This window comes from Elgaria multicarinata, chromosome 5 (assembly GCF_023053635.1).
Source record: "Elgaria multicarinata webbii isolate HBS135686 ecotype San Diego chromosome 5, rElgMul1.1.pri, whole genome shotgun sequence".
NCBI classification, from domain to species: domain Eukaryota; kingdom Metazoa; phylum Chordata; class Lepidosauria; order Squamata; family Anguidae; genus Elgaria; species Elgaria multicarinata.
In genome coordinates this window covers 22,532,614-22,560,105 of record NC_086175.1, presented here as the reverse complement: position 1 = coordinate 22,560,105, position 27,492 = coordinate 22,532,614, and the positions used below count along the sequence as shown (strand labels likewise).

Here is a 27,492-nt window from a genome sequence, read left to right as displayed (position 1 = left end):
GGCGTTGCCCGTTTCTTCTTGGGGCGGTACACGAAGGGAGATACGGGAACGTGGGGCCTGGTCCCCACCAGGTGAGGGAGGGAGGGAGGGACGGAGAGGGAGGCCCAGGCCGCCCCAGCACCGCTTGCAGGCCAGGCCCGCTTGTTCTCTCTGGGCGCCCAGAAGGCCGGGGCAGGTCTGCGCCCCTGAGGGACACGGGGGGACCCGCCAGTGTTGCGGCCTCTACCCAAAGGCCTTGGAGGTATGGGGGGCACGTTGCGTTGCCGAGGACCCCCATATCCCGCATCTCTTGAGGCTTCTGCCAGCACGGAGCTCCAAGTACCGTAATTCGTGGCTGCCAGTCTGGTGCCCCAGTGCCGCACAGGCCCAGCCAGCCAAACGCGGACTCTATGACCAAGCTCAGACCCGACGTCCCACCCCGAGTGTCTGGCTGAGCAAAGACAGTCCGGGGGGAGGGAGAGGAAGGAGTGAGTCAGAGATGCTTTTTTTCATCCCTTGCCTCAGCAGCAAGAGTAGCCTGCCTGCTGATTGGGTGGCTCGGCTCTGCGCGTGACAGGAAGGCCGATTCGGTTGGTCCGTTGAGCGCCACGTGCCCTCCGAGCTGGGCGGGTGGAAGGGGAGACGAGGCGGGCCTCTGTTTCCTAGGCTACAAGGGGAAGGTAACGGAACCGATCACGTGAGGACAGGGCGGAGGAGGTGGGGAGAAGGAGAGAAAGAGAAAAGAAAGGCAGGCAGGCAGTGAGTGTCATTCCGTTGCTACAGTTGCGGCGATTGGCGGAGGCGTGTTCGTCCATACCACGTGACGGGACGCCCAGGCGCTGCCCGGTTGGTGGTTCCCTTGGTTACGAGGAATGAGGGGGCGGGGTGTTCGCTCCGCCTGGCAGCGACAGCAGCAATAGCGCCGCCGCCGCCGCCGCATTAGCAGCGGCCCGTGAAGGCGGCCCCGGCTACCGGCAGCGTCGCCCTGGGGCCGTTGTGGCTGCGCGGGAGTGGCCCATCCTTGCCTCTCGTCTCCTCCCTCCTTCCCCCCCTCAGTGCCTGAGCCATGGCGGCGCCGGAGGACGCGGTGGCGGCTGCTGCGGCCGCAGGGGGGTGACCGCCTGAGGTGGAGGCGGCGGCGGCTGTGGTGGTCGGTGAGCGGCGGCGGCGGCAGGTCGGACGGAGGCTGGCTGCGGGAGGAGGATGCGCGAGTACAAGGTGGTGGTGCTGGGCTCGGGCGGGGTGGGGAAGTCGGCGCTCACCGTGCAGTTCGTCACCGGCACCTTCATCGAGAAGTACGACCCCACCATCGAGGACTTCTACCGCAAGGAGATCGAGGTGGACGCCTCCCCGTCGGTGCTGGAGATCCTGGACACGGCCGGCACCGAGCAGTTCGCCTCCATGCGGGACCTGTACATCAAGAACGGGCAGGGCTTCATCCTGGTCTACAGCCTCGTCAACCAGCAGAGCTTCCAGGACATCCGCCCCATGCGCGACCAGATCATCCGCGTCAAGAGGTGATGATGATGATGATGATGATGATGATGAAACCCAGCCTTAAGTAAATTCCTACCCACCCACCCAAATCCCGGCTTTCCTGTTCCATATGTATCGCCCCCTCTGTGACCAGCTACATCCCCTTTGCCTGTTGCCCGGTAGACCTTCCCCGGTCTGCTCTGCAGGGAGCTCCGTGCCCATCTTCTGCCCTACCTGGGAGAACCCCATCCGCCCTACCCTTTGAGAACCCCATCCGTCTTCTTTCTCCCTGTATGAAGCTCGTTCTGCAACCCCATTTGCTAGCCCCCTTCTTCCACTACCCGGATTCTTTTGCCCTACCTCTGCATATCCAAACCTGCCTGGCATATGCATCCCTGAGACAAGCCCCACTGACGCGGCAGCATACTGACTCATGTCCACTTTGATCCACTCCCTGCCTGCAGGTAGCCCTCTCTAAATACTGCAACGAGACTTGCCTGGCTCTTGCACCAAGACCTGCTCCCGTAGTCACGACTGCCTAACTCATTCCTGTGTTGCCAGAATCCATTTCCATGCCCACTTAGTGCCCTACACTGCGTGCTTCCCTGGAATTTGATGACAAATCTTGCCGTTCCTTTTCACCCACATTATGTTTATTCACCCACACATCGCCTTGCATTCAGATCTATCTGTCCTCTGTGCCCTTGCCTATCTTTAATTCTGTTCCCACACACAGAGCTTTCAATTCCTCATTCCATCCACTTCCGGTGCTCTGTGTTGCATCTCCAGCAGCCTGCACAACTTCTCCAACTCTTGACTTCTCACCCCATGCCATATTTATCTGCAGCTTCCTGCATGTAGTTTCTCAGTACTTACAATCCGTGATGGTTACCTTGCACTTTATACATCTTTCCATGTTCCTGTGCATGTATTTAAAACATTTTGAATACAACAAATGCACTGCTGTCCCTCAAGTGCCCTTATTCTTGTTACATAGATTTCTACTTAAAACATTCTGTTGTTGTTTATTCGTTCAGTCGTTTCCGACTCTTCGTGCCTGTATTGCCACCTACTCACCCCATTATGATGCCTCGCCTACACACTCCCAAGTTGACGTTGGACAGGTGGTTTTGAATTCTCACTTTCTACTTGTAAGAGCAGCTTAAACTCCACCTAAAAACGTTGGAACCAACTGCACTGAATAATAAGCACTCTAGTTTTGCAAACGGTGATCTGAAGGGGCTGACAATTGGGTATTCCTTTGATTCTTTTCTCTTCTGAATTTAGTTCTTTACTTATTCTGCAAAGTTTATTGTTTGATTTCTATCCTACCTTGCCACATAAAAATGTTGCTCATGGCAGCTAATAATAGTAATAAGACAGAGATTATAACAAAGACTTAATTAAAACAATAAAAGCAAATAAATTAAAAGCACAATTAAAATAAAATAATAAAAGAAATTAATGGCACCCAACCCAATAGAGCCCCCTTCAGCAACAGTCCAGCTTATGTGCCAAAGGCCTGCTTAAATAAAAATGCATTTGCCTGCCAGTGGAAGGCCAACTGAGTGAGAACTAAACTAGCTTCCCCTCAGCAGGGAATTCCAGAGCCTGGGAGTAGTCACTGAGGCCTTAGCTAGACCTAAGGTTTATCCCGGGGTCGACCCTGCCTGCTCCTGGGTTATCTTGTGTGTCATTTACATGAACAGGGATGACCCCGGGACGATCCCGGGATAAACCTTCGGTCTAGCTAAGGCCTGAGAAGGCCCTTTTTCGCATTCCCATCAAACATGCCTCCAATAGTAGCTGTACCAAAAGAAGGGCCTCTCTGAAAGATCTTAAAACCTGAGCAGGCTCGTCTGACAGAATGCAGTCTTTCAGATAGCCTTGTCCCAAGTCATATAGGCCTTTATAGGTCATAATCAGCACTCTAATAAGATGGCATTAGATCCTATTACTAATGTAGAAATACTCTTTGTCCCACCCACTTGCTAGCATGTGGTCCCCATAAGTTTTCTCTGAGGACAGCCCTAGAGGGGAGGAAGGTTCCCCACACCTCCACATTAGAGTAAAGCTTTGACACCTTTCCTCTTCTTATTGAAGTGATTTAAGCAAAATGTTGTGATGTTACAAGGTGAGTGTGGAAAAAATATTTCAAGCAGCTGCATCTTTTCAGAAATTGTACTAGTATTAAGTCTCCTAGAAAGGATAAATTAGAGTTGGGGTACCTACCAACATCACTTTTAGTGCCCATCTGTTGATGAATAAAATCTACTTTAAAATCAGCCCTAAAAGGTCCGGGCTGAAAAGCCTTTAAAGGTCAGCCTCTTGGATTGTGATAGAATCTCCTCATGTCTAAAACCAATTTTTTGATGCTTCGGTACTACCTTATGCTACTTCTGTACCACTCTTTCATAAAACCATACTCAGAGTGGCTTACACTAAAAACAAGTAAGGAGGCTTAGAAACAGCAATAAAATAATAAATGCAAAGGAAGAAAGACAGTAACCAAATACAGCACAAGACTGGCAAACGTGGCTGTAAAATAAAAAGGTGTGGGCCCTGCAGTTTACAACAGCCCAACTGGCATAAACAATTTGTATAAGCTTATGAACAATAAGTGTATAGAACAAGGATGGCACCTGGTGGGCCTGTGTGTGGAGCAAATTCTGTAGTGCATCCATAGAGAAGGTCCCTCTGTGTTCAATTCTAACCTTGCGTGGACTCAGCAATTAAATAGGCCCTCCTGAGAACACAGTGGGGAGGCTGATAATCCAGATAATAGTGAGGTCTGACACAGTTTGGGAGCAGGCAAGGGTGCCCGTCCAACGAAGAATAAATTGAGCAGAACAACTTGGGTTGTTCAAATGAAGATTGTCACACACAGGGGAAAGGCACTTGCATTCTCTACTCAGTCACTATTGCTTCTGGTTTAAGGTATGATGGTGATGAACTAGGCCCTGAGTTTGATTGCCATTCAAGCCTTTTCATAAGAAAATGTTTTTTGCTCCTTAGCACTATTGAAAGTGGGCAGGAACAGATAGGTACAGAGTTGTAGAAAACCACTGTCTTTTCTTTAGAACTCTAGTAATAATTTTATTAGTGACAACTAGTTGTTCTAGGAAATAAATCTACTCTACTTTAACCTGTCGCCTTTAAACATACCGTTTTCCTGTCCCGGTTGTAATCTCTCATAGTAGAGATTATGGATGTAGTAGAAGAGGAAAACCCGAGCATCACAATGCAAAATTCCTTCCTCACCTTAGTAAGCCACTATTGAGGCTCACCTGGAAATGTAGCCAGTTCATTTTTTAAAAGTTATAAGAGTCTTTGCTTCTTTGATTTCTGTGGAATTCATTAATCTCCCCCAGTGTTGTGGTATCTGATTCTTAAGGGAAATAGTATGTAAGCAAAACATATCTGCTACTGTAATTTTTTTTTACTGTTTCTGAAATCCAATTGAAAGCAGTATTAATGGATATCTAGCTATTTTCAAACCACCATATTGTTCCGATAAGAATAGTTTGGGCTGTCTTTATTTTATTAAAATGCTACTGCAGTATGCCCCAATGATGAGCTGGTGGAATTTTATTAATAACCCTTCTGTTAAAAAGACCCAGTAGTGCAATGTATTTTTCTCTAAGGTTTTTGCCATTACAGTGTTCACTATTTGAAGATATGCAACCAACTAGAAGTTACCTGTTATCAGGAAAAACAATTCCTTGAAAAATATTTCAGATCCCTGAATATTAGCGAGACGAGGGAAGAATAAATAGTTCAAGGGGTGGGGAATATATCAGTCCTTACATCACTTGGAAAGTATGCACAAGAGTGGCAACCGAATACTGCCACTATAGCCAACATTTAACCTGGTTGCGCATAATCTAGAGCATTAAACGGTGATTGTTTTCATACATTGTGCAGTCATTCCTCTTTTCCTGGCCTGGTATCCAGGTTTTCCCCCCAGTTGTCTCTGACCTATCAATGACCTACCATCTGGGAATTGCAAAGCTAGGATGTTGCCAATATTCTTACTAAGAAATATAATAGTAGTATTCCTGTTTTTACATGTGAAATATCAATCTTGCTGTTTTTTTCCATTTTTCCATTCTTCCATTTTTTTTAATAAAATGCTACTGGATTTGGGATGAGAAGTAGATTTTAAATAAGGGTACTCTTATCCATCGATTCTTCCTGTTAAAACTGTGTTCTTCCCTGTGTGTGATAAATGGTTTCTTTCAAAAGTTATTTCTGTATTCTTGTCCACATTTATCTGATAAACATTTGAAGATGTATGTTTTGTGGCACTTTCAGCAGTTTATGATTCTTTGAGAACAAAAACCCAGCAAACCATTCTATGGCTACTTCTCTTGACTTCTCTTTGTCTTGTAAACTGCCCAGAGAGCTTCAGCTTATGGGCAGTATAGAACTGTAACAAATATTTATTTATTTTTGACATGTATCAGAACCATTAGCATAGATTAACTTTCTCTAAACTGGTACCCTCTAGATGTGTTGGATTACAGCTCCCATCATCCTTAGTCAGAAGACCAAATGGCCCTATTGGCTGAGGATGATGGGAGCTATAGTCCCAATATATCTGGAAGGCACTAAATTGGGAAAGCTGGCATAGATTTTAATATCAGAGCTCAGCAGTCACAGTACATGAAAAATTGGTAAAACCCAGATTGCTCTATAAATGAATGTTACATCTGTTCCCATTATGACATTTGCAGAATGAGTGTATCTGTCTTTACAGGGCACATTTTATACCAACTTAATAAAAAGTAGAAATCTGATGAACAAATTTAAGGGTTCTTCCAGACAGGGTATCTTGTCCTGCTAGATTTATTTATTTATTTAAAATTGCCCCACTTTTCCCCTCCAAAAAGGAGTTGCTCAGAGTGGCTTACAGAGTATAAAAACGTATACACAATAACTAATTAAAACTCATTATCAAAATAGAAGCAGCAGCAAAAACACATTATTCCCCCCCCCCCCCAAACAGTCAATAAAATTAAGCAACAACAGTTGGCTGTGTGCAATTGTGCCACTAGCTGTTTTGGCAGTATTTATTTATTACATTTCAATACTACCCAATATCTGAAGCTATCTGGATGGTTCATAACAATTAAAACTACAAAATACAGCATGAAATGCATTCTAAAAGTTGAGAAGTTTAAAACTACAGTATAAAATAAAAGTAAAAACAAAATAAAACCTAGCAGCAATGCAGAGATTTTTTTTAAAAAATAATATTTAAAGCAACAGAACTAAAAGACTAAAATGCCTGGGACAAGGAAAAAGTCTTCACCTGGCACCAAAAAGAGTACAATATAGGCACCAGGCGATCCTCTCTGGGAAGCTCATTTCACATTTGGGCTGTCACAGGTCCTCTTCTTGGTAGCCACCCACCTCACTTCCTTTGGCAGGAGCTCCTGGGGAAGCACTGCTGAAGATGATCTTAGGGTCCAGGCATGTATATATGGGAGGAAACAGTCCTTCAGGTAACCTGGCCCCAAGCTGTATAGGATTTTGAATATTAATACCAATCGGGAGTGGACATGGGCGGGTAGCCACTGCAGATGGAAAAATACTGGCATAACATGATCCCGTTGGCCAGTCTCAGTTAACAATCTCACTGCCCTATTTTGGACCAGCTGAAGTTTCCAGACCATTTTCAAAGCCAGCTCCGCATATAATACATTGCAGTAATCCAGACGAGAGCTTGGATAACTGTAGCTATGCTATCTATGTACAGATAGGGATGTAGTTGGTATATCAGCCTAAGGTGCTCCATGCCATGGAGTCCACCTGTGCCTTGAGTGACAGTTCCGGATCCATGAAGACCACCAAATTGTGAACCTGATCCTTTAGAGGGAGTGCAACCGCCTCCGGAACAGCTTGAACATCACTTAATTGTGCAGACAAACCACCAACTAACAGTACCTCTGTGTTCTCTGGATTGAGTCTCAGTTTATTGGCCCTTGTCCAGTTTATTACTAGGCCCAGGCCCTGATTCAAAACAGTCACTGCCTCATCTGGATTTGATTAAAATGAGAGAGCTGGGTGTCATCTGCATATTGATGACACCTTAGCTCACACCTATGGATAACCTCCAATTGTTTCATGTAGATGTTGAACAGCATGGGGTGGGATAGAATAGAACACTGTGGAACCCCATAGCATAGTTGTCAAAGCACAGAGCAATAATCCTCCAGCACTACCTTCTGGAATTGGTTATCCAGGTAGCGGAACCACTGCAATGCAGTGCCTCCAGCTCCCAGACAATCTATTCAGAAAGGTATCATGGTCAATGGTATCAAAAGGTGCTGAGAGGTCCAAGAGAATCAACAGGGTCACACTCCTCTATCCCGGCAAAGGTTGAGAACCTTCTGGACCCAGCTGGATATCCCCTCTTTATTAGATATAATAAGCCATGAAGGACAAGGGCCAAGCACAGAGGTGGTTGATTAGACTTGGCCAAGCACCTTGTCTGTATCCTCAGGCCTCAACAACTGAAACTCATCTAATAAAACTGGACCTGATTGTGCTGTGGGCACCTCCACTAATGGAACTGTATTAATTGTGGTGTCCAATTTATGATGGATTTGAATGATTTCTCTTCAAAGTGTATGCAAACCTGTCAGCATGCTACCAAGGGTTTCACCTTTTCTCTCCCTGGCACAGATTGTAGCATGCCACAAGCCACTCAGAAAAGCTCCAGTGGACGACACTGAGAAGATTGAATGGTGGTAGGAAAAAACTCCCTTTCTACCACCATCACCACCACAATGTAGGCTCTGTTATGAGCTCTAACCTGTGTTCGGTCAGAACCGTACAAGTTTTCCTCCACCTGCGTACTAGTTCTTCCCTTTTGCTTCATTGCTCTCACCACAGATGTATACTAAGGAGCTGCCCAGCTCTGCTCAGAGGGAGAGGACACTTGGGCTCAATCCTGTCAACTGCCCGAGTCATCTCTGCATTCCACAGAGTGGCCTCGGCTTCCATAGGAGTGCCAGCCATACCAGCAGGAAAATCCCCCAGAGCCCTTTGGAATCCACTAGTCTCTGGGGGTGGACCATTTTAATAGGTCCCCTATCCTTGCAGAGGAGAAAGGCTGCTAAAAGTCCAAACCTCAATAAGCGATTAAATCTCAATATATTCATCCCTGCAGTCTATGCCGAAGTCCAATGATAGCTTGCAAAAGTATTATGAGTGGGGATACTTAAAAGAAAACCTCAAATGTATGCTTCATGTGTTTTAGCATAGCAGTGGGTAGGTATACCTCTCAAGAGATTTTTTTTTTTTACTTTATTTTTATAATTGATTACATAATACAATTACCACATAAGAAAAATAAAATAAACAAACATACATCGCTTATAATTCCAAATTATACTTATCTAGTTTCCATAATCACATAACATAATATGAATGCTCCCCACCACCTTCCGGGATCTATTCTTGCTTCCAGAATCTCATAGTTTCTTCCAGTGGTGATTTTCCACCCCCCTTAGAGAATACATATTCTAGGAACTGTTTCCAAATTCCCTCAAATTCATTTACATTTGTTATACCTTTTCTTAATCTTATATTACATGTCAATTTATCGTTTATAGCTATGTCCCAAATTTCCTTATACCACTCTTCTATATTATAATTTCCCTGCACCTTCCAGTTCCTAGCTATAATTAACCTTGCTGCTGTCAACAAATTAGTTATTAATTCTTTGATCTCTTTATTACACTTTAAAGTACCATATAGTGATAGCAATGCTACCATAGGTGTCTCTTCCAACTCTATTCCCACTCAAGAGAATATTTTTAAGAGAAGGAAAAATACTACAAAGTAGGAGAGTCAGGGTTTCAAAATCACATTGGAGAAAGACTTGTGATGTCATGTATTGCATGTCATAACATGATCCAAGAAGTATCTGGAATACTAATGCACCCCCTTCCAAGTGTTGCTTTTTGTGATGGGAATTGCTTTCCACAAAACTAAACTGGAGATTTCTCTAGTGGTTAATAGTGGTTTCCCTTGTAACTGGAGTACTAGTCCAGGCAATATTATCTTGGCTAATTCAGCTATAGTCCCATATTTAGCACCCTTTCTGGAAGAGCCCTAATACTTTAGTATTTTCAAGAATATATTAATAGAGTTGGTTCCACACTTAGTTATTCTTAGAGTAGGCCCAATGAAATCAATGAAACTGAAGTTATCCATCCCATTGATTTCAGCGGGTTTCCTCTAAAAGTTTGGATCCAGCCCATAATGTTCAGGTCACGCTTGTCCCTGTTTTAAGTAGAGTTCTTATTTGAAAGCTCCATAATATTTTTAGTGCATATTCTGCAAGGCTTGGAATTTAGAGATAATGAATAAGATGAATACATATTAAGTTAGTTGAGCTAGGTCCCATTAATATCATTGGGACTTACGTGATGACCAAATTTAGGGTGACCATATGAAAAGGAGGACAGGGAGCATGTATCTTTAATAGTAATGTAGGAAAGGGAATTTCAGCAGGTGTCAATTGAAGAGAGTGAAATTCCCTCTTCCTCACAACAGTTAAAGCTGCAGAAGCCCTGCTCTCTTTTGTATCTGGTCACTCTACTATAGCTAGCGTAGCTTTAACTGTAGTGATGAAGAGGGAATTTCACCCACTTCAATTGACACCTGCTGAAATTCCCTTTCCTACATTACTGTTAAAGATACAGGAGCCCTGTCCTCCTTTTCATATGGTCACCCTTGTCCTATCGATTTCAGTGGAAACCAAGTTCAGCAAAGTTATTATTAAGTTACTGGGTTCAATATTACTTTGAAATCTTTGTTCATAATGACAAAATATTTGACACTATTTTCTATAGCTTCACATTTTGCTGTAAAATCAAGTTTTCAAGCTCCCCGTCCATGGTAGATATTTGAAAGAAATATTCTAAATGGTAAAAATTCTGAAAATTGATTTTTTTATTCTCAATTTGTTTTTCAAATCCCTTTTCAATGTCCTTTAAAAGAAATCATTAAAAACAATCACATCTGCATTTACCTGGGATATAATTAAATTGAGCTTGCTTCTGAGTAGACTTATAGGATTACACTGTAAATATTGTTGAGTTGCTAGGAGGTTTAAATCATAGACACAGTGTCGTGAAATAAATGAAAAAACACACAAAAATGTGAGTTATAATTGTACATAAATGGATTAAAAGAAGTTTCTAAAGCGGGTTTCTAATTTTTGAGAACACGGCTCAGTTGTTAACTCATTTTTACTGTGTGGTTAAAAACAACAACCCCAGTCTGTGGCCACTTCAATAAAAGTTAAAAATAATATATCCTTGTAAGCTTTCAAGAATTAAAACTAGGTTGTCTGCAGATATACAGATTAAGAAATGTTTCTGTTTGAAATGGATTTAATGTAATTTATAAAATTGGGTTTTTAATGTTTGGGGATAGGATTTCTCCCCTCAAGTCTCACATCTTCCCAGAAAGTATGTTTGTGGTTTATTGGCTGGCTTTTTGTAGACTGTATGGTTGTTGTTTTTTTGGCAAAGCAGATTAAAATCTTTTTTGTTATGAAGTGTATGGGGGAGGTGGAGTGTGGGAATATATTGCATTTTGTTTGTAAAGTATCCTAAGTTAACCTAGGGAATAAGTCCAGATGATGCAATCGTATCTTCGCTGATGAGTGCTTCAAAATTCCCAAGCGCCACTCTGGAGTGTGGAACAAAGGGGATTTCTTTCACCTTTTTACTAGTTAAGCAAGAGGATAGCTCTCATCTGCCTTAGAATGCCAGTGCCTTGTGGGTACGTACACACTTAATGGTTCATGCAGGTGGCTATGCCTTGAAACTTTATTGTATTTAGATGTTGTCACCATGAGAGTTTTATGTCTTTGTTTCTAACCCACATGAATCATTTTGTGGTTGTGCAATTACATTTAGAAATGCCCAGTCAAATACATTGATAGGCAAAATAGATGTAGTAGTTTGCAAAATGATACAGCCATCTTGTATATTCCAGCAGAGACTTTAATATGTTATTCTTTTTCTAGAATCTTATATCCTACTTCTCAACAGGCAGGTTCTCAGAGCAGTAAACAACAATGGAAACACTAAAACACAACAAAAGATCATATAAAATCCTAATCATACAATAGGAAATAGCAGATAAGACAATCACCGCAGTCCACAACCATAAAACAGCCCATGGATTATGGATGGTTTGTTAACCATGCCAACAGCCCACCCTCGCCAGGTTCAGACATCACGATAAACCAGTGCAACCACCCGCTGCAGCTTAAATATTTAAAATGGCTGCTGGCAAGCAGGAACCGGGACAGTGCAAAATCAGCAGATATAAACCAGCAATCATCAAAAATAAAAGCAGAATATTGCTTAGCAAAGTCTTCCATCTACTGTCTAAAACTTAGCAATGAAGACTCTAGATGGATCTTCCTGGGTAGAGCATTCAATAAATATGGTATCTCCACCACAAAGTTCCTCTCCTCAATTGCCATCCTCACCTCTGAAGGTTAGGGACACTGGGAGAAAGACTTCAGCTGGGGGAACGTAGAAAGTTTTCTTTCACCAGGTCATCTATTTGGCCCCATATTGTCTACTCCGGTCTTGTTTGGACTATGATAGTTAAATAAGCCAAGACAATGCATGAGCTTTTTGTCTGCACTCTTTATCCTCGCACTGCCTCTTTCCTCTTTCCTTGGCATGCTGCATTAAGCCTGGAAGTCAAGATACTATGATTATTAGGTTAAAGATAGTCCATGATCTTAAACAATGGTTTGAAGTTGGTTTAAGATCCTGGTTTGTTCTGAACCAGAGGGTAGGATTCAGATTTAGTCATGACTAACTTGTCCCATTTATTTCAATGGGACTACTCTAAATATGACTAAATCTCGGTCCATCCCCTGGTAAACACAGGCCTTAGCTAGACCTAAGGATTATCCCAGGAAAATGGAGGGATCGTCTCTGCCTGCTCCCGGCATCCCCTGTGTGTCATTTGGATGCACAGGGATGATCGGGGGGGAAAGGCAGGTGTAGAAATGGCCACAGTTTCCCAGTTCAGACATAGCGGGAAATAATGATTAATTGAAAATTTGGGATAAATTGCAGCATGCTGAAAAGGGAGGAGGCTGTAAGGACTGGCACAAGACTTGTCTTGTTAAGCCAAGATATAATTACCCAAATGAAGGCTCAGACTAGCAACAATTGTGCAGGGTGTCAGGCAGGCAGGGTCAGAGAGGAATCTTCCCATCATCTGCTACATGATCTTTTTAGACAAAGATCTTAATACCCAGCCAAGTTCATATGGGAACATGCAGTCCATTGATATAGGACCCTCCATTCCAAGCCTTCATTCTATTCACAAAACCCATTTTGGGGGGATTTGGAAATCCTCCTTTAAGTCTCAATGCAAAATAAACAAAGACAAGCCTAGCAACAAAATGTTTTGACAAACCTGCAAAACAGGGATGACCAGTTGGAGGCAAGTAAGGCAGTTCCATGTAATTACATCTAGTCCTTGGCAGCCCTATAAGAGGTTTACCCACAGTTTCTCTCATCAGGAATAGAGAAACATAAGTTGTAAGAGAAGTTGTATTAAGGTGGCAGCTTGCCCTATGGCTGATTTAGTGTCATGGTGCCAAACAGGAAGTGACGGGGAAAGATAATTGGGGAAAGAGGCGCCACATAACAGGGGGATTCTGTGCTATAGTTCCTTTTTCTGGACTGTACCACCCACACTGAGCCTGGTGATGGCTTTCATTCTGCTGTTGGTACGAAACAGAAATAATCATGAGAATCAGTACGATCCCCCTTGGGCTTGCAGTGTCTGTGACTGCAAACAACAAGCAGTTTCTGGAAGCACGTTAAGAAAGAATAGCTTTTAAAGAGCTGGGAATGTCCAGGTTAAAATGTGGACTACTCTCATCTCTCCTACAAAATGGATTTGAAAGTATAGAAATGTAATAAATAAAATAAAATAATAAATAAAATGCTCTCTGATTTAAGCTTAGCAACTCAATGTCCACCTACTGATGAGTCCCTACAAAATTCATAGTATAGTACAAAAATGTTTGTCAATAGGAATGTCTAAACCTAGAATTCTTGTTAATTTTTACTTCAATGCAAACAAACTCACCCACCCACCCCGGAAACTATAATTAATGCAATGCAAATCCAAACATTGCTTTGGAGGGAGAATAGATTATGCAATAGACTTTGATTTTTCTGTAGAACATAAATTAGTTCCAGTTGGTTCATCCTAAGGGAAATACACTTTCACTTGGTAAACATAGATACTGCCAAGGTACATGCCATCAAGGTGATAAGTAGTCTGGAATTTTAGGTGCTAGGTAACTTGATAGCATGGTGGGGAGGGAGAAGGTGCAGCTGATATGAGAAAGATAATAATGATTTGTTATTCTTCTATCATGATTTTGCTGATGTGAATGTTACCCAACTATATGTCGGGGCTGGAAAAATGCTGGATATTTAAATATTGGGGCTGTGGTTCCTAGGAATTTGGAATAGTTTTCCAGCTGTTTCCCAACATTTTAAAATCAAATTTCTCTAGATTTTCAATCTTGCATGTTGTTCATCCTGAAGAGTTGATACATTCTTTGCACATATTTGATAGGATAACATGCCAATTGATGGATAAAGTCTGAAAAGTTACACACCTTGATAGATTTTTCTGGCACGAGACTTGTGTAAATTCATGTATTGTCTGAATAATATGGATAATATTCATCTGTATTCCAATTTCGTCTAGTGTGTATATCTATACCGTATAAGTTCTAAGCCTCTTGCTGCCTTTGGTGAAAGAAAACGGATGTTTTTCTCTTGAGTCTCTGTTTTTATTTTTACATAAATTCCCAGATGATGCTTGTAGAGAGAATTCTAGAATCTTGCCTCTGTCTAATAAATGTTTTCTAAATGTAACTTCTGAGAATGCTATTCAGCTACTAGAATTTGTCCTGGGAATCTAGGCATATCTTGAGAGGAAGTCCCATGTGCACTAGAAAGAGATTCCCATTCCGTAGCCTGAGATGTAGGAAGTACATGAGAGAAATACTAGGACAATTATAAAAAGGGAACAACTGAATCTAAGATGGGGAGCGGCTGTGTTGTATTGATGGGTGTGTATAGGGAGTCTGAAAGGATAGATTTAAATTACATTTTTCATTTGTTCTTAACTTATTTTCTAAACAAAAGTGCATACTAATTGGCATCATTACAGCAAGCAGCTTGCTGGTCAATGCCCTTTACCCATCATGGGCTGACAGATGACATGTTATCCCATCGTGGTTAAAATAATTGTGGGTTCCCAGAGTAGCTTATTTGGGGTAAATAAGCCACCATGGATGCCGAAAACAGCCCACAGGTGACACGCTAACCCTCCGTTGGTTACTTGGGAAAATGAACCAACATGGGTTAATGTGTCATCCAAACCCAGCCATTGTGTATTTTTGTTTTTTGTATGCTCTTCAATAGAGATGTGAGTTTATTTTAGAATCAACAGTTTCTTGCACCCCTGCATGTTGCCCAATGGGAAGCTAGCTGGTAAGTGGTTGTTTCAGAACGGGGATGGTGATCAGCCCCTCTACTTTCATCCACCTCTCTCCAAAACACCCACTTCCCAGCATACCCCTTTTTGCCACTGGGGAAAAAAGCCCCCAGCCCCCCCCCCCCGGCATCCACCCCCACCGCCCTTTCCAATTTTTTTAATGTTTTCGTTCCATTCTTGCAGAAAGCAAGGAAGCCGGGAATGAGCAGGTGGTGAAGGGATGCGGGCCACCCCTTCCGCCCCTCCACGTGTTTGGGATCCTCATTTCTACAGAAGAAATGGGGCACGTTCCCAAATCCCCATAGCGATGGCTGTCCCTGGTTTGCTTTTGACAACTGGTTTTGTTGGTTTTAAATTGATGGTTTTAAATTTTGTATACTTTTTAATGTTCACTGGTTTTAACTTTTGTAAACCACCCAGAGAGCTTTGGCTATAGAGCAGTATATAAATGTAATCAATCCATCCATCCATCAATCAACTGTCATTTTTGAGAGCTGTCAAAACTGGTGGGGAGACAGCTATCGCAATGGGGACTGGATACCAGCTCTGCCCTCCTTCAGCCCTGCATGTTGCCCAACACGCAGGAGGGCAGGCTGGTAGTCATCATTTTTCTGCAGCTGTGCTCCTGTGCAAGACTGGGAAAACAACACCATTTTACTGATTTATTTATTTATTTATTACATTTCTATGCCGCCCAATAGCCGGAGCTCTCTGGGCGGTTCACAAAAATTAAAAACTTTCAAAGTATAAAACAACAGTATAAAGCCATAATATAAAATACAATATAAAAGCTCAACCAGATAAAAACAGCAGCAACGCAAAATTACAAATTTAAAACACCAAGTTAAAATTTATGTGTGCAAATGGAAAGCCCCATTTGCCATAATGGGCAAAATTACAGGAAAGGATCCTATTCCTGGTTTTGTGAAAAAAAACATGAACCCCCCCCCCCCCCCCAGTTGCAATCAGAGCCAGAAGGGGAACATGGACAATGGCTGTGCATGATGGCAAAGGTGATCGCAGCCCCTCTGGGCAAGAGCGGCAAAGGTACTGATGCTCTCCCCAAGCAGCTCGCAGATGGGCTGATAGATGACACGTTATCCCATTGTGGATAAAATAACTGTTACTGCAAACCGTGGGTTCCTAGGGTGGCTTATTTTTGGTAAATAAGCCACCATGGGTAATTAAAAACAGCTTGCAGATGCCTGCCTAACCCACCATGAGTTACTCGGAAAATAAACCATCATGAGTTAATGTGTGATCCAAACCAAGTCCTAGTGTGTTTTTGTTTTGTGTGAGCTCTTCACTATAGATATGGTGAGTTTGTTTCAGAATCAACAGTTTCTTTCATTTAATATTACTCTTCCAATTAGTAATTTAATTTACATCTCTTGTGAAAGTGTTTACTTCTGTATAAAAAAGGCATTGAACACTCTTATTCCTAACTGTCCAATATAACTTTTAAAAAAAGCAGGTGATGCTAAAGAAAGAGGCTTTATATTTGGGATGACTTCTAAACAAGAATTGTATAATAGTAGGATCTTTTTATAGGTTGAGTAAAATGTATTGATTTTGGAATGTATTCAGACATAAGGCTAAGCCAACTATGTAATACATGAACAAGTTACAGTGAGCCTTGGATGTGCCTCCTCCCACAAGCCTGAGAGGAGTTCAGAATATTGTGTTCTGCTTTTGGTTACCCATGGTGTGCCATTTTTCACAAATTGGCAAACTGTGCTTAACACTGGTAAATTTCAAAGCAAGCCAACTTTCAGATTAGAGTTATGAAGCTGGGAGGTGGCGGCGGGGAGGGACGTGAGCCCAAGGTTCAGTGTGGCTTGTTCATGTAGTATTAAGGCCAGGACTTTATGTTACACCTGAATGCAGCCATGTTCTTTAAGCCAGCCTGCTCCACTTCCAAGAAATTACTTTGTGTTCTTTAATATCTGTTTTCAGCTAAACATTCTTTCATTTATTGAGGAAACTGGCATCATGATAGAAAGGCTTTTCTTGTTTGAAGATCACAATAATCAGTTAAGTCTGTTTTTGGATACCTCCTTTTGTGAAATAAAAGAAGGGATTATGCCCCAAAAGGAATTGTGACTGCTAGCTGTGAAAAATGAAAAAAGTGCTTTAAGCTGGAGTCTAATGTGTAAATGAAGCTAAAACCTAAGCAGCTGTACTTTGAGATTAGCAGGCCTTTCTTCAAAATACAGAGGAACTACTTCTTTTTGCAAAAAAAATGAACAGTGCCCCTGCCACTGTGTGCTAAATCTGCAAAGCCCTAACGAGTGTGAGCATGCAAAGCTTCGACACTCAATATGAAGCCTGTCTGGTTTTATGATTTCCAAAACAGCACTCTTTGTGTATGTATCAAGAAGGAATACCAACATTTGTAGTATGAACATGTAACCACTGCATAGAACTGCTTAGCTAGAAGGAAATGTGTGCTATGGCTTCATTTTGTTATGGCTGTGTTAGCGTCTGCATTGCAGTGTTACATTAAAATAAAAAATATTTAGTCAAGCATGAATCATAGACTTACTGCAGATGTAAAATGTCTCCATCACTTCTGCTTTCTGAAATGTTGCAAGAACACCATGCACTTGATACATTTCTGGGCAGTTGTATCTTGATTCTGGAACATGGATGAGGAAAGGGAATGTGGCATGGCCTCTTTCCACTACCCCTCAATCATAAGTACTGCTGAGACCAATTGTGTTATATCGCCCGTTGTGGTTTGCTATGGCATGTGGGTCTCCTAGAAACGGACAGCCCTCACATTCTGTTTTCTGAGGAGTTGATCAGCAGCGCCTTCCATTTTTTATTTATTTTATTTGCTTTTCAACAGGCTTGAAACATGCCCCTTTTATGAAAAATCAACTGCATGATGCTAATAAATATAAAGAAGAAACTGTTAAATTCAGATGCAGAACGTTGGTTCGTTCTTTCCCTAGATCCAAGCACTGTATGATTGTTTCATTTTACTGTTTGCATTGCAAAATGCTACCATGGTGTTTCATTGCAATCATCTGCCTTCTGTGCCCAATCTCTCCCCAAAAAGGAAAGAGAGTACAAACTTTACTTCTTCCAGGATGCTGGGTTTAGTCCTTGGCATCCTAAGGTGTCTGGAACTTAAATTTTAGAACTCATGGGGTTTACAACAACCATAACACATTGCAAATATTTCCTGTTTTCCAGCACTAGTTTACTGAAAACAAGTAATTGCTTAGCTTGTCCTTAAGTTGTTGAAATGTATTAAAGATCATGCTTTCATTAAAAGTAATGCACTTGAAGGCATAACCAGTCTAAGTTGTCACAGTGTTGTATATAGCAGGAGAGCCACCACACCTAAAACTGCAAAGACTGATATGATGAGGTAAAGTTCCTTTGATCCTCAAGCTGGTATGTTGAAGCAGAATCTACTATACGTTTCCCCACCCCACCCCACCCCAAATCACCATAGCTGCCTAGATTAGCTTTCCCCAGTCTGCTGCCCTTCATGCTGTCTGAAGATACTGGGGGTTATAGTTGAACCCATCTGAAAATCACTAGGTTGCAGAAGGCCAGTCTAGATGTTCTTCCTCCAACTCTAGGTATGTGTTTGGGGGTGGGGGATTAATGCTATTAATGCACATACATCAAATCTCACAATTGTTTGTCCTAGAACATTTAAGCAGGTTATTATAGAAGCGTTGGCAGCAGCTCATTTACTCAGCTTAATGAAGCTTCAATAATGCTGCTTAGGAATCTTGCAGAAGAAATAGTATTTTTCTGAACCTGTTCAGGGTGGCAAAATTAGAATTCTAAAGTGGCTGCAAGTGAATTTCCTATCCTTGACTTGTGTTGTTCATCAAAATAATTGGGATGAGTCAGTCTTGTGGCTGCCTACTTGTTTATCATGCTGATGCGTACAGTATTTAAGCAGAAAGCTGCAAGTAGTTTATGCATGCATACGGCTAGCATTTGAATGTGTAGACTGAGCTTTCATTGGGACAAGGTAGTACCTAAATATTTGAAAATCTGTCTAAGCTGCTAGAAACTATTTAAGAGAACTTAGTAGGGAGCTGCTTATTTTGGATCCAAAAATAGTGTCTTGGTAATATTGTCTCCGTGGTGTGATCTCTTTGACCATCCTGATTTGGAGTGAAGTATGTTGGGTCTATATTTTGTTTTCTGTTTTAATTGAAAGAAAGACAGATTGCTTGTGTGTTAGTTCTCCATTTGCCCTGCCTCAAATCTATACTGTTAAAAAATCCTTTTCAGTCTTTACCCTCCACTTAGTCATAATAGTGTGGAGGGAGAGCATGGCTGTGTTCATTGCAGAACATTCCTGCCCCAACCATTGTCCTTGCATTGGGGGAATGTCTGTAAAAGAGAAGGCTGCTGTAGATTTTGTGTTCCAAATCACAGGGAACGCGTCCTTTTTACAGACATAGCCCCACTGCATCACAGAGCCAGCAGGACAACCCTACTCTCTCACGCTACGCGATTACAATCATGTGGAGGATAACACTGCAAAAGAGCTAAAGTAGAATGAAAATCTATTATAATTTTGTTTCCCACTTAACAGTAAACCTTTATATATGAATAGTTCTACCTAAGCCTTGAGGTTGCATACTTCCGTCCCCTTAGGTGCTGAGATTCCTTCATTGATATCTTTGTTTTGTATGAAGCATCATTTGCCAGCAAGCCAGAATTGGAGACCACAGCATCAGTGTAGTTTCCTGTTGTGGTTTGCAGACAAGTTATTCTTTGCCTAGTTTGTCCAGTTCAGATTTAACTGCAAACAACGAGGTAGAGGAAGGAATCAAAAGAGTGGAGTTCAGACAACACCCATTTATTCAAAGGAAATGTGAAGGGCGCATGGGGCTGCGCAGGCCAGCCTCATCCCCCAATTGCTACATCAGGTACCTCCAGCTCTGTGGCGAATGCAGCTCCTTCTCATTTACCCTAAACTTGGGTTTGTGGCAGTGACAGGTCTAGCCCACATGGCCCCATGACACCCTCACACATTTCTTGAACGTCTGCATTATTCATAAATGATCTGGAATTAGGAGTGAACAGTGAAGTGGCCAAGTTTGTCGATGACACCAAATTATTTAAGGTGATTGAAACAAAAAGGGATTGTGAGGAGCTCCAAAGGGACCTCTCCAAGCTGGGAGAGTGAGCATCCAAATGGCAGATGCGATTCAATGTAAGCAAGTGTAAAGTGATGCACCTTGGGGCAAAAATCCCCAACTTCAAGTATAACTTGATGAGATCTGAGCTGGCGGTGACCGAACAAGAAAGAGATCTTGGGGTTGAGGTGGACAGCTCAATGAAAATGTCAACCCAGTGTGCAGCCTGTGTAAAGAAGGCAAATTCCATGTTAGGCATTATTAGAAAAGGAATTGAGAACATGCCAGTACTATACTTCCTTTATATAAATCTATGGTGCAACCACACTTAGAATACTGTGTACAGTTCTGGTCACCACACCTAAACAAAATGTACTGTAGATCTGGAAAAAGTGTAGAAAAGGGCAATTAAAATGATTGAGGAGCTGGAGCATCTTTCTTTGAGGGGAGGTTACAACAACTGGGATTGTTTAGCTTGGAAAAAAGCTAAACAGAGAGACATGACAAGTGACCAAATTGTGCATGGTGTGGAGAATGTGGATAGGGAGACATTTTTCTCCTTCTCCCATAATACTAGAACCAGGTGTCATCCCATGAAGTTGATTAGTGGGAAATTCAGGACAAATAAAAGGAAGTAGTTCTTTACACAGCACATAATTAAACTATGGAATTCATTACCTCAAGATGTAGTGTTGGCCACCAATTTGGATGGCTTTTAAAAGGGGGTTGGATAAATTCCTGATGAGGAGGTTATCGGTGGCTACTAGCCCTGATGGCTGTGTGCTACATCCAGTATCGGAGGCGGGAGGGTGCTGCTGCATCGTGTCCTGCTTTGTTGGTCCCTGGCAGACCTCTTGATGGCCACTGTGTGAACAGAGTGCTGGACTAGGTGGACCCACGGGCTGATCCAGCATCAGGGCACTTCTTCTGTTCATCTGAACTGTCCTGGAGCAAGTGCAGGGAGGAGGAAGAGAGGATTGTGTGGGTGTGAATGGTCAAACCCTGTTTTTCTGTTACATATAAAAACTAGTCTAATAGCAAAAATTAACCAATGTTGGCGCCAGTCTATCCTCCAGCGGATGGATTCCAAAGTTGGGTTGTTGCCAATTGACCTATTAAGTCAATTAACAGGTCAATTGACCTATTGACCAATTGACCTATTAAGAGTTCCGAAAGTCCAGACTCATCAACTTAACAGTCTACTAGCATTCAAGAAAGCTATAAAGACTGATCTCCTCTGGCAGGCCTATCCAGGGGAATTTTAAGATGTTTTTAGGATGTTTTTAACAATGTATATTATGTTTTAATTCAGTTTTATGTATTTTATCATTTATTGTTGCTCCCCGCCTCGCTCAAAATGGAGAGGTGGGTAAGAAATAAATTATTATTATTATTATTATTATTATTATTATTATTATTCATTTGGTGGTGGTTTAACAAAAAGAGCCTTCTCAACAGATCTCAGGTCACAGCCAGGATTATTATTATTATTATTATTATTATTATTATTATTATTATTATTTATTTATTTATTTATATAGCACCATCAATGTACATGGTGCTGTACAGATAACACAGTAAATAGCAAGACCCTGCCGCATAGGCTTACAATCTAATAAAGTTGTAGTAAACAATAAAGAGGGAAGGAGAATGCAAACAGGCACAGGGAAGTGTAAACAGGCACCGGGTAGGGTGAAGCTAACAGTATGGAGTTAGAACAAACTCAATATTTAAAAGCTATAGGGAAAAGAAAAGTTTTTAGCTGAGTTTTAAAAGCTGTGATTGAGTTTGTAGTTCTCAAGTGTTCTGGAAGAGCGTTCCAGGCGTAAGGGGCAGCAGAAGAAAAAGGACGAAGCCGAGTAAGGGAAGTGGAGGTCCTGGGGCAGGCGAGAAGCATGGCATCAGAGGAGCGGAGAGCCCGAGCGGGGCGATAGTGTGAGATGAGAGAGGAGAGATAGGCAGGAGCTAAGCCGTGAAGAGCTTTGAAGATACAGGATGAGGATGATACAGGGAGAGGTGCTCCTTTAGGTAGGTAGGTCCTAAGCTGTTTAGGACTTTGTCCATGAAAACCAGCCAACTTTGAATGGGGCTCATTAACAAATGGGCAAGCAGTGCAACCATTTAAGAACCAATGTTCTTAAACATATAACATAGGTTTGCAGGTGGGTGAACATGGTTGCAATGTTACTGTTGTTTGAGTTGTAGGGTAGTACTAATAATCCTACTCCCAAACTCAAACTGTGTTTAGAGAATGTGTGGAAACAGGCAGGATTGAGTGCACTGGCCAAAAATCCAACCTCTGTGGATTCAGCAAAACATATGAATGGAGCTCACACATATAAAAAGGTACACACATGATTAGGGAGACTGATTGTGCAGGTTTCCCAATCATAATGACAGAATCTACGTACATGCTTACATTTTGTATGCATGTAGAGCTCCATCCACACAGTGTGTGAAGATCAGGGATGGGGTCATTGTTGTGTCAGTGAACATTGTGAAAGTAGGCATAGGGCTTTAGAATTCTTACTGAACATAAGAATTCCTTTTCTAAACTTACTAAACAAAGTAAAGTCACAGTTGCTAGATAACTCTGCTAAAGGTTTCCAATTATGATGATAGTAATGAATTTTGGGGGTTTTTTTGTATTTAATTGCAGGTATGAGAAGGTGCCTGTAATCTTGGTTGGAAATAAAGTGGATCTGGAGAGTGAGAGGGAAGTTTCATCGAGTGAAGGCAGAGCCCTGGCTGAAGAATGGGGTTGTCCTTTTATGGAGACTTCTGCTAAAAGTAAAACAATGGTGGATGAACTCTTTGCAGAGATTGTCAGACAGATGAACTATGCCTCTCAGCCAGATAAAGATGATCCATGCTGTTCTGCATGTAATATACAATAGCATTCCAAATGATGGAATTGGACCTAATTTGCTGTATTTTGGGTAAGGTAATACAACTGACTACTTTGCTTTGTGATTTGAAGTTGGGTCTCTTGAGATAAATCCAAAGTGGAGTAGCACCATTAACTCCAAGTGGAAAAGAATTGGGATAAGCTTCTGCAGTTTCCATACCTGCGGAATTGGGGATAAGCTTTTACAGTTCACTTACCTGCAGCACATCTCCTATACCTTCAACTCTGTGGCCTGGCCAACAGATTTACAGGGTGAGCACAAACAATGTATGTTGGCTTTGTCAGACAACAGCTACGGCTTTAAGTGAAGAGTTGTTGATGATGGTGAACAGGAGAGCCACCAGCAAAGACCCTTTGCACTCTGCATATTCTCTACTGATAAGTAACTGTTAACAAAGTTTATGTGTCTGCATATTGAATTTCAGGACTTGTCACTTGTGGCCAAGTTTACTCAGTCAAATATGCTAATTTCATCTTTGACGCAAGTGTTAGTAGGATTATCGGCAAATTGATGTAGTTCTGTTTTTTTCCCCTTTAAATTTGATTGTCTTCTATTATCCCATCATACGAAAAGGAAAATATTCCATCAGTACTTGAAGGTAAACAGAGGAGCTCTGAAAAAAGAAATCAACGGCTTGTGAAGAGAACAGTGGGACGTTGGGATGTGTTAATATTCTGCTTTGCTGCTCAGAAATGATCGATTGCTTCGGATTGCTGTTCAGTCAAGAAAGCAAACAAACCCTCTGTTTACAAAGCAGGAAATGTGTTCATCTCTTTACTGAACCAGGAAGAAGCAACTGTGATGGGGGTAAAAAAATCGCTTAGCCTTACTAATGAGGATTTTTTTTTTAGCACATTAATAAGTACCACCTTGTAAGGAAAATGAAGCCATGTTGTATCCAGATGTTCCTTTTTTGCAGAAACCTTTTAGGGACTGTATGAGCATCCTGCATTTTTAAGTTTAAGGATACCAGTTTATTTCTTGCCTTTAAGGGCTATGTCTTTGATGTGATACCCCAACTAACCTATGGAATTCAAATTTGCCATTTTATAGCTTTAATGTTGGCAATTTTGGTTAATTGAATTAACTGTGTGAAGTTACTTTGGCTCAGAAGTTGAATACACAATATTGTAATTCCATATGTGAGCGAGAAAAGGGTTCTTGTCTTCAATTGCCTAACATGCTAGTCAGGTGCTGCCATACAGTGATCCTGTTGCCCTGGTTATTGCTGTGACAAATAGTGAGTGAAAACGTTGTTTTGAAATGGTGCTCATCCTCTGATCTTAATTTTCATAGCAGTGAAATACTTATAATTTGCATGACTTAACAGCACCAGTTATATCTATTCTGATGTCTTACAATCAAGGAAGTTTCCGATCAGAATGTCTAAGGCTGAAATGCTGGAGTGATCATGTTGAGCTGGACCTTGATGGATAAATTTGGCCTTTAAAATGCAATATCACTGAGCCTGGGTCCAAATACCACCCCACAGTTTGGTTTCTCAGTCTTGTGAAGTAGCTCTGTAGTTTCTTGTGTAGATGAGTGGAGACGGGTGTATGTGTCTTGTGTGCGTGTTGGTGGGTGGGTGTGGAACTTTTTACAAATGCTGTAATGAACTTGAGTTCTGAGATGTTTGCCTCCATCAGCAGAAAAACAACCTGCAATCTAACGTGTGTCTACGAAACTGAATTCAGAAGCATTTTTTTAAAAAAATTGACAACACACGTCCACTTTATTTCTTACACAGCGGAACACTTTTAATTTAGTTCACTTTCTAACAACTTATCAATAATGATGGATGATTATAGGCCACTATTGCCTTAGTCCTTGCGTGATTCCCCACCCCACCCCACCCCCGTAATCAAGAAAACAAAGAGTGTAAAGCGAAACATGAGGTCCTACTCTGGAAATGTAGCTCCTTCCCAAGCAGCTTGCACAGTCATGGAGGTTTTGGCACTTAAGAGTGTCTCATATTGACAACCTGCATACGTTAAGGGGGGAAAGACTCTCAGAAGATCACAGTCCCTAAAATATTTTGGGAGGGACGTTATCCAGCAGTAGCTTTGTCTCTTAAAAAAAATAACCAGCTTCACTATTCATATAAAAATGAGATGAGTTATATAACATTAATTTTGATTGCATATTATGCAGCTTTATTCCAAAAATATTTCCCACCCTGCATGTCATATTGTTTACGCAGTGATTACAGGGGACACAAGTAAGATGAACGGTGGGCATAAATGGCAATTCTGGTAAAAATGACAATAAAAATGGGCATGATTTTGATGTGGAAGTCTTCGCATCAATTATATGGTGACCTTAAACAGAATAATTCGAAGTACTTCCTCAATAATGCTTTTTGCTGTTTTAGAGACAAGGCATTGTGTGTTCTTGCAAGAGTGTAATCATTTTACATTATGTGTAATTCTAAGGAGGCAGCTTGTGTGCTGCTTGGCATCTGCTTACATGGCTGTAAGTGGGACAGTGAAGAGTTCATTTAACTAAAACACTGTAAATCAGTAAGAGGGATATTAAAGCCTACAATTCGTCATATTAACATGGGATTCCCCCCCCCCTCCCATGTCATGTGTTAAGGCCAACAGAGTAAGTTGCAAGCAAACTGGGTGTCTAGTGTCACCAGCTCTCTAGTGCCAATTCAAGAGGTGCCAGTACTCCTGTTTCGATTCCTCTCTTCCTGATCCTGTGGTGCTGATTAGCTTCTCCCTCTTCCCGTTGTTGCTCTCTTGCATCAATATTTTATTTTATTTTAATTTTTTACATTGGCTGACCTGGAAGATGGACTTAAAGAAACTAGGGTAGCTGACTGCCAGCCTTCTCTAACCTGGGCCACTTAGCAACCTGGGCTGTGCGCCACTGGGCATATGGCACTTTTCAGGTATAAACCTTGTAACGTTCACAAACATGCCACGGTGGCACTCCCTCGTCCATAAAGATGAAGGAGTGGCACACTGGCATGCATCAGCACCGTTTTGGGAGTTGCTTGTCAAGGATGACTGCTTATTTTTGTATCCTGATCAGATTCCAATGATAGTAAATTTGTTTGGGTATAACATGCCTTAAAATATTATCATTTGATCCAAAGACCCACTATTCTTTAGCTATTCTTGTAGAGCTTTGTATTTTTCTGCAGCTGGCATTTTTTAAGTTTATATTGTTGTAAAATGTTGCAACTTCTTTTGAAAATATGTTAATTCCCCACTTTGCTTTCTACAAAAGTTAATCAGTTGTGAAAATTTAAAATAAGCCACCCTCACCTCGCGCCATGTACGTATTGGCAGTAGCTTTTCGGGACTTTCTTTTCTGGTTGGACCAACAATAGATTATCCCCTTTAACTATGTTCCCATGTCTAAATTTGGCATTCATTTCTGTGGGCAAACTTACCAGTATTTACTTTTCTACATGACACATGCTGCCTAAAAATGTTGTTCATTTAGGGTGAGGGGATACATGGTTTTTCACCAGTGTGCAACTGAAGCACCAATTGGGCTGTAATTACAAAATTCCATGACAAAGCAAATTTGACAACTGCAGGAATTTTAAAGTCCATTATTCCTCTGTCAGTTCTTGATCAGGGTTTCAAGAAGGGATTGCAGTGTGTTTTTGAAAACTAGGTTTAACCATTGACAATTTGGGATTTCCTAGAGTTGAATAAAGATATTTAACACTTGATTGTTGAGCTCTGTAACAACTGATAACTGAAAAATGGAGTAAGTTTTTATAAGGTGTCAGTCAGTTGTTTAAATCAAAATGTTTCAAAATAAATCAAATTGTACATAGAACTCAATGCAAACTCAGCAGTTGTATTTGGAGTTAAATTATTTTAACAAATAAATTTATTTAATGAAACGTCTGTTGGGTTTCCTTGTACATTCCCTGTTACATTTCTTGCTCCACACCCCAAGCCAGCTACATGTTTTACTATTTTGCTTGCTCAGAATTCAGTTAACCCTTACCAGCTTGCCTCTCTCGAAAGGAACACATTTGTCCTGTATTACCGGCAAGCAAATGTCAAAGAAAATCATTCTTGCCCCGTTCATTTAATACATAATGTTTTTGTAAGTCAGTCACTCTATTTCCAAGCAATGCAAGAGAATGAACTAAACTATTTGTAATAGCACCACATGTAATGGAATTAAGTTTCAGCTAAAACCAACCTTGATTTAAAACTAAATGGCGGTGCATCAAATCTGCTACTCCTAGATCATTACATTTTGGAGCTTGTATCGCCTTGCAAAATGACACAGTTCGGACTCGGTAGTCCTATTTCAGCAGCGGTAGTGCTAATGTTAACACGATTGTTCCAGCTTACTGACATTGATTAGCAGTTGCATTGTAGTCGTGCCAGTAGGGATAAAATACAGCATTGTGTGCAATGGCAATGAGTATTGGGTGGTTTTTGTTTCTA

At 41.5% G+C, this 27,492-nt stretch overlaps 1 protein-coding gene across 1 annotated transcript; it reads left to right on the top strand.

Moving 5' to 3' along the window:
• The first annotated feature begins 910 nt into the window (after positions 1-910).
• RAP2A (RAP2A, member of RAS oncogene family) lies at positions 911-26,933 on the top strand. Its single transcript, XM_063126043.1, has 2 exons — positions 911-1,496; positions 22,816-26,933. Exons 1-2 carry the CDS (start codon positions 1,183-1,185, stop codon positions 23,051-23,053), a joined length of 552 nt encoding a protein of 183 aa, XP_062982113.1. The 5' UTR covers positions 911-1,182; the 3' UTR covers positions 23,054-26,933.
• The last annotated feature ends 559 nt before the right edge of the window (positions 26,934-27,492 follow it).